Consider the following 8,104-nt stretch of genomic DNA (forward strand, 5'->3'; position numbering starts at 1 on the left):
TTTCTCAAATATTCAGAGCATGATCAAAAATTCATTTCTCTACTTCGAAGTCTGTCTGATAGAATGAGCTTAGGTTTTACTGCCTAACACAGTTTTTTTTAATATTTACCTTCCCATTCATTTTTCATTTTCAAAGGCACACACAGACATACGAAGAGCATTGTTCAAAACTAAAACCCATGTATATAAGGACAGGCTAACAACAGACTTGCTTACAAATAAGATGCACTCTCAGCAATGACCTTATGTTCAACTGAGCAAGGCTTAGCAGAATGTTGTGATGAAATGGAGGGTCATTACCGACAGAGCACTTTGAATGAAAACACAGAGGAAGAAACATGCCACGGCTGACAAGGTAGGCACTCCAGACGCGCGAGAGCATTTGCTTTCTTTTTACGGTGCTAGGACAGAAAGCGGGTACCTAACACCCCTCAAGGGCGAGAAACACACACCGCCTTATTTCCCTTTAAAGACCCTATCTACACAGTGCAGCCGCTCCAGATAAGAATAAAGCATGTATCTCGGAATAAAAATACTTTAGGGAGAAAGTGACGTACCTAGGCAAAAGTTTCCACTCCCCAGGCAATTACAAGTAACGAACCTGCTCTCAATTCAAACGAAAAAAAAACACCACCAAACGACCTTGCATGCCACTAGACCTTGCAACAACTTCGCAGGTCCGCGCTGACCCCACCCGACGCCGCCGCACCTGCCGAGGGGAGCGAGGGGCGTGAGCAGCGGCGGAACCACCGCGGGGCTGGGGCCGCCGGTGCCTTGTTCCCCCCGGCCGAGCCCGCGGGGGCTCCCCCGGCGTGACAGCGAGGCCCCGCGGTGCCAACAATGCCCTTTACATAAGGCCGGCCCGGCCCGCCCTCCCGCCCAACAACGCCGCTATTATGGCAGGAAGCACTAAATGGCCGCCCCGCTGCGCAGGAGGCCTCCCCTGGGCGCGGGGGGGTGTTTCAGCCTTTCCAAACCGGCTGACTCAGCGCCGGGACCCGCCGCGCCGCCCCGGCCCCGCAGCGCGGGGGCACCGCGTCCTCCGCCCGGCCGTGCGGGCCGCCGCCGGTCCCACCTGCTCTTGAGGGGCTGGCTCTTCAGCTCGTAGTAGGTCTTGGGCTCCTCGTGGAACTCCTCGCCCACCTCGAAGTCCGGCACGATCCCCGACTCCGCCTGCATCGTCGCCGCCGCCGCTGCGAGAGGGAGAGACGGGAGGTGACCGCCGAGCCCAGCCGAGCCCAGCCGTGCCGCCCGCTCCGCACACACACAGCGCCGCCGCCCGCCCCGCCTGGGACTTGTAGTCCGCCCCGGGGCCGGCCCGGCCGCCTCCGCCCGCTGCGCACTACAACTCCCGCCGGGCCGCGCCGGGAAGGGCCGGGCCCGCCGCTGTCAGCCGGGGGCGGGGGCGCCGAGCGCAGCCCAGCCCAGCCCAGCCCAGCCCAACCCAGCCGTGCCCCCACCTGCGCCCGCTCCCTGCCCCCGAGTCTGACGTCACACGGCTCTGACGACACGGTGTCGTCAGCGGTGCCCCGCATGATGTCACGCCTGCCCTCGGCTGCACAGGAGCGGAGGGCGGGATCGCACCGTCCGATGCTCCCGCCCCGCTGAGCGTTTCCCCGCGACGCCGCGGGGGGCTCGGCTGAGCCCTACGCACAGCTGACCCCTGCCACACAGGCGAGGGAAGGTAGAAACACAAAGGGCTTTCCATCATCACAGCCTTGCAAGTGTCTGGCCTAGGGTCTGGTTAAATGTAGCAATAGGCGTCCAGCATCACAGCACTCCCGTACAGCTTCAGACTCGGCATTGGCCTTGTTAGGACCCGGCTTAGAGATGGAGGTGGGGGTCATGTTAAGCAGAGGAGGGTGTGATGGGTTTGAATGCAAACAGGGAAGATCTAGGGGCAACGAACGGTGAGACATTTAGAGTAGTCTATTTTGCCAGGTACAAAAGTGATGGGCATTCACATCCCAGGCTTGTTTGCACTTTTCAGAATTAATTCTCAGCAGGAGAAATTATAGCTCTAAGAGGCTTTCTTCAAACTTTATATGCATTTATAAATAGGCAAAAGCTTATAAACATTGCAAAGAAAGATACGATAAAATTAAACATTTGAGAACCAGCTGGGTTTCAATTATTTGCAGCAGAAAATTTTTAATGACACCTTGTCTTCCAGCTTGGCTCCTGCAGGATTAGAAAACTAAGAACACATGATCTTTGAACACAGAGTTAGGAAGCACCTCTGCCAGACTCCATCATAACCACAATAGGCACCAGGTCCCAGAAAGGACAGAAGCAGGGGAACACGGATGCTCACGCCGGGACAGCCAGGATCCCAGCTCCTTTATGACTATGCGAGATTTGATGAAATAAACCCCAGAATTTTAGTTTGGTTTAGAAATTTATGTCCCAGATAATTATGCAGCTGCCAAACGCCAAGCAATGACTTAATAGCAAGAGTAATTGCTTTAATGAATCAGATACAACAAATTGGATAAGGCCCTGAAGAATGTTCTTTTGAGCCCACATTGGCAGATGGCTGGGAGAGCTTGACAAGGGAGTAGGCTTGCTAACAGTGCTTGGGGGGGGGGAAGCAACCAACAAACAAACAAAAACAACTTAGAAAAAACCCACTGCTAAGCTGCATTTACAGCCTGAGCTTCTGTGGGTTAGAGGGTGTTTTTGACTAACTGTGTGAAGAAACACTCCATGATTTGATGCAAGGAAAGGACAGGACTCATCTATTTCTAGGGACTTTGCTTCTGTTTTTCCAGGTGTAAAAAACAGATATTCTCCGCTGCTCTTTGAAATGTACAGCTTATGAGCTTTCAGCTCTGTTTTAATTATAGCGCTAGTTCTAAAGAGCGAAGATCAAGTATGCAAATATCTGTCCTAGGCAATGCTGCTTCACTTGAGATACCGCAGCTTCTCCCAGGAAGAGAAGTAGCTGGCTTTCTTTTCATCAGGCCGTGAAGCTTTTACTTCTTTCTTTCATCCCCCCTCTCTGCAACACAAAGTTTGTATTTGGTGCTCAGATGGGGGCAATTTGTCATTGCTCCTGGGCTAGTTGGGACCTTCACACTGTTTTGCTGTGTCATACAAAGCTTTCTTCTATTCATGATAGATGTCATTTGCATTTATTTTATTTTTTTTAAGTTTATCTTTCACAATGAAGGAACAATATTTGCACTGTACCAAAGCAGGATACTAATGCATAAGCACTCCCCAAAACAAACATGTTGCACTGTACCAAAGCAGGATACTAATACATAAGCACTCCCCAAAACAAACATGTTGCTTAAAGTTGAATCCTATCATTCCAAGATTGCAGTTTGCCACTAAGAAATTAAATTAAACCCAAAATATATATTAGGTGAAATTAGAGATGCAGTGACTATCATTTTGATGCAGGGTTTTAGATTCTTTATAGCTCTTCTACATAGCTAGATTTTTGTATAGCTCTGTTGAGTGTTTTTCAGTCGTGGATGTGAAGCTGCTTTAGGGAGGAGAGCAAGAACAATTATCCCATTTAGCAAAGTGAAAAGCAAAACACAGAAAGGTCATTTGTCAAACATCAAATCAATAGCAGAACATGAACTTCAGTGTTTGAGTTGTGGGCATAACCCTACTAAGACTATTACCAGGTAGGATTTCTGTAGCATTGTCATTCCACTAAGGACAATGGCCTATGGGCAAGTCCCAAACACTCTTTAGGAGGTAAAGTCAGGTTTCATTGGAGATACAACCACATAATCAGATTTAAGAATCACTGGGAATTCACAGCTTGGTTTTCTATTGCCTGAAAGTGGCTTTGCCTTCAAGAATCATTTAATACAAATTATAGCCAGAATAAAACAAACAACATCTATATTGACAACTGCACATTAGTCTACTCTCTTGAAAATAATAATCCACTTGCCCACATTTGTTTTTTTATTGTTCTCTCGTTTTTCAAATTGAATGAAATTTTCATGCCTTGTTAGGTCCTTCCTAGAGTCACAGATTAACATCTAGCAATATACTGTAGACAGTGCCTATATGACAATTCCTTTTTGTTCTTCACCCAAACATAACGCCCTGCAGAAGCCAAGAGCTACTTTGGGCTCTGCGGCTCTGCTTAGCTTCCCAGTGCTGTGCAGACATCCTCTCTCCAGTCAGCATTTTTCAACTGATGTGTCTGATATTGCTAAAGCTGTTAAAATATGCATCCCGCTTATTAGATGAATTCTCCTTTTCAGACTGGATTCTCATCAAGTCTGAGAAAAAAGCTCAGAGGTTCAGGAGACTGAAGGGCTTTGGCCATGCAGCTCCAGAGGAGAAGTACTTATCAGAAGACACAGCTCTTCCTCATTCTGCACCAACATTTCCTGTGATTTCAGCAATGATTTTCAAGATACTTTGGGGTGTACAATTTAACATGCAGCAAGCATGTTGGGCGCAGCTGCTATTTCCACCCCAGCCATGACTGATCTTTGCAATTCCTTCGTTTGTAGTATCTTCACTTATGATTCTCATCATTTGTATGTTTTTCTTCTGGTCTACAAATATCATTTAAAATGTTTCTCTCCTCATTAATGTTACTCAAACCACAGTCTGGGGATCTTTAGTTGACAGCAGGGAGCAGCAACATAGATTGATATCTCTATAAGTAGGCAAAAAATTGACATCTGACTCAGTAGAGTTCCCAGTTTGGAAAAATACCTCATCCCAACTATTTGTACACTCACTTGAAGGGGAAAGGAAGCAGTCAATGCCATTATTGAAGAAAAAAAAAAAAAAGTCACATGACTTAACTTTGAAGAAAGTTCCCAGACTTTTGCATTCATATTCTGTATCATACCCTGTGCAATTCAAGAAGAGAATGGAATTCAGCCCTGCAGACTTAAATACAAGAAGTTATCACTCTTTATCTCCCTACAAGGCAGAAGATTTGTTTATAAACTTGCAGTACTGAATACAAAAAGAAAAGTGGTATTTCAGTGAGGACTTTCAGTACCCATGGAGAGATTATGTACAGTCTCATAAGAACATCCCTGTCCCATTTCTTTGCCCTGTCAGCTGCATATATTGCAAGTTAAAATCCCTTATCCCCAATATCTCATCTAAATTGTTTCACTCTCACAGGTCAGATGTAGCAGACAGTCCCTCTCTGCCCATGCTCTTTGTCATTTTGCCTCATTCCTTGTCCCACTTTCTTATTTCCTGCCACATTTGTTTCGTTGCAGATCCCCAATCTGTCACCCATTCTTCTTCCCTCCCCAGCTGCCACCGCATACCCTTGCCCACCCAAGGCACATTCCCACTATTTCAAACCGCAGCCGCCTCCACCTCCAGTGATACCCTCACACATTTATTCAGGATTTAATCACAGTTTCTGCCTACTCTGAGCACTGTTTGAGCTTTGTCTCTCATAAGGTGCAGTTTTCATCCTTTCAGCTATCAAATCAAGGTGTTCCCTTCTCCCCATTCTCTGTAGTCAGGAAAATAAACCAAACAAGCATCTCTCAGCATAAGCTCCCTAGACACAACAGCTCAGAAGAGTAACAGCAAGGAAATCCTGCTCCCATTTAGGATGGAAAATGTGCGAGAGGGATGAAACATATGAAAACTTAGCTGCTGCTCTACTGTGCGTGTACTACTTATGGTTTTTCAAAGAATCACCATTTAGCCTGATTGCCACAAGAACCACACATGGCACATCTCTGACATACATGGAAACCAGCAGCCACATACAGCAAGATAATTCCTCCAAGCTCTGTCTGTTTGCATGCAGGGCTTTTCTAGACAGCCAGCAGCAACCAGATGTTTTGAGAGGGAATCCAAAATCATTTTCTGAGGGGGAACAACAAGCCAACCACACCACATCTCCGCAAGACAGCCTTGCTCTCTGCAGCCTGCCCCACACAAGATGTTGTTGCCAGGTCTAATAATTTCTCTGAAAGGTTTACGTCTGATTCTCTTAGAAGTTTCTGATTCTCAGGTTGAAAATGGGCCCCATCATTACATTAACACCTAGGAGAAAGAAGCAGAATTCGTATTTTAAAATATGTTTCTAAGACTGTGTCATCAGTTTGGAACAAAGTCTGAAACCCTGTCAGTCCCAGAGTGGTTTTATCAGCAGAACTGAAGGTGATTAATTCTGCAGCTGGGGCTCCTGGATGAATTCTGTTACTCTGATGAATCATCCACTAATTCCTAGTCCTCCCTTTCTTCATCTCTGCCCTATTTGGATAGGTAACAGAAGAATTCAAGGGGGATCTGGACAATCTTTGTTGTTCAATATCCTTGTTTTGATTTTTGTATGTTCCTCTTTCCGGACACTAACTCATGACACTGGTTAGCAACAGCAGCAGTGGCGCAAACAGAAGCTGCAAGAGCAATGTCATTCTGACTTGGCTTTAGGAAAAAAAAAATAAGCCCAGACTGGGGATTAAGTAATTTTCTCTCATTCTTCATCAAAAGAATAGCCTTCATAATTTCCACATAAGAGCCTGAGCTTGGTGCTCAAGGCAGATGTTCTTGGGTCCAAACATAGGATGTTGGGGGTCCCAACTGTCTCTTCAGGGACAAATGGTTCATCTTCCTTGGTGTGGGGAGGTACTCAGAGAAGCGGATTTGCAGGATGGAGAAGAGGTGCCTGAGGAGTCTCACCTTCAGTCTATGGCCTGGAGAGGAGGATCTGACAGGCTCTGAACCGGGCTCCCAGCCAGTGACACCCAGTCACCCTTGGACAGGGTGGTGTGATGCAAGCAGAGAGGCAGGCAATTGGCTTTAAGTGAAAGCTGAGGTTCTCCTGAGCTAATATGACTCAAGGAAGTACCACCTTGAGAAAGACAAATCCAAGGTCATGAACAAGGTCAGAATAGTTGACAGTGGGGTATGTGTGATCAGATCCTCCAGGACCAGAGGATTATTCTCCCAGTGGGAAATAATTTGGGTCTTGTTTCTCAAAGACCACTGCAGGAAGGCAAGCAGAGTCACCCTGAGCTCTGCTGGGCTTTTGAGCTTGCAGGGAGAGGAAAAGGCAGCAGCAGATGCAGCCAAAACTGGACCCCAGCCGGTATTGCTGACAGACACTCGGACACAGCCACAGACAGGCTGGGAACAACTGCTTGAAACTCATTAAAAGTCCATAGAATAAAGTTTGTGAAGGCAACCTTATTTGGCTAGCACAGCATTGCAAATCCGGTTAATTAAATTGGTGCAGCGGCCAAAGCAAACATAGATAAACCAGGCTAAACTCTCACTGCTGATTGAATGTAATTCAGTGCAACGTCAGTGCTCGTTATAATGATTATAGAGTTAACTGGTTTAAATACATTTGCCCCAAGTACTGACACTGGTTTAACTAAACTGTTTAAAATCTAAAAGCGAACTGTACACCCCTGCCAATTTTTCCCTGTTGTATTTAAATCAATACAACCTGCAGAGACATGTAAGTAACTGCTTTTAATGAGGAACAAAGTACATCGAGAAAAGAGGACTTGGCCCTACAGCACTGCTCTCTGGTGCCTCATTCTCAGCTTTCCTGAGAAACTGTGTCACCTTCACATCAACAACACTTAGATCTAAATTTCTTTCCCGAAAATCCTATTATAAAAGGTGAGACCATAATCACAGCCCATTTTCAAAAATACACATAATCTCATCAATTTAGCAGGAAGGTGTTTGTTTTCTTTCCCACTGTCCAATAATAGTTTTGAATTAGAAAAAGCACAGATTTTTTTTTCAGTGAAAACTTTCTCAAGCTTTCTATTTTGATACCGTCCTGTGAATGCTTCCTGTGCTTCATCTGTCTTTCAAGAGGGATTTCATTACAAGTGCTATATGAAGAGAACAAGACCTTTTTTTTTTAACATTAAAAATATGAACATTTCTAATAAGTACTCACAACAAGCTCAGGTACCAAGACCCTCATATTTCTGCTCTGCATCAGGCATCATGAAACAGAAGTAATCCCAAAATGTCTTAAAATATTCACTCACCTGAAATCAGAATATTAAATATTATTGTATTTAATATTAAAACATTCCCCACCTGTAGTCAGAATCTCTTTGTTTTTTCTCATCTGCAGTATTTCTACTGCAATTCATTTCTGAGTCACCAC

General features: G+C 45.6%; 1 protein-coding gene across 2 annotated transcripts in view; it reads right to left on the minus strand.

Moving 5' to 3' along the window:
- MITF (melanocyte inducing transcription factor) overlaps positions 1–1,341 on the minus strand; it is a 110,320-nt gene extending 108,979 nt beyond the window's left edge. Inside the window, exon 1 of one of the 2 annotated variants that reach the window (XM_065845404.2) lies at positions 1,076–1,341. In XM_065845404.2, the coding sequence (XP_065701476.1) occupies positions 1,076–1,179 (104 nt within the window). In that variant the 5' untranslated portion in view covers positions 1,180–1,341. The remainder of the gene's footprint in view (positions 1–1,075) is intronic. The other variant, XM_065845406.2, reaches the window with a different exon arrangement.
- Positions 1,342–8,104: the final 6,763 nt, after the last annotated feature.

Source organism: Patagioenas fasciata, chromosome 10, assembly GCF_037038585.1.
Source record: "Patagioenas fasciata isolate bPatFas1 chromosome 10, bPatFas1.hap1, whole genome shotgun sequence".
NCBI classification, from domain to species: Eukaryota; Metazoa; Chordata; class Aves; order Columbiformes; family Columbidae; genus Patagioenas; species Patagioenas fasciata.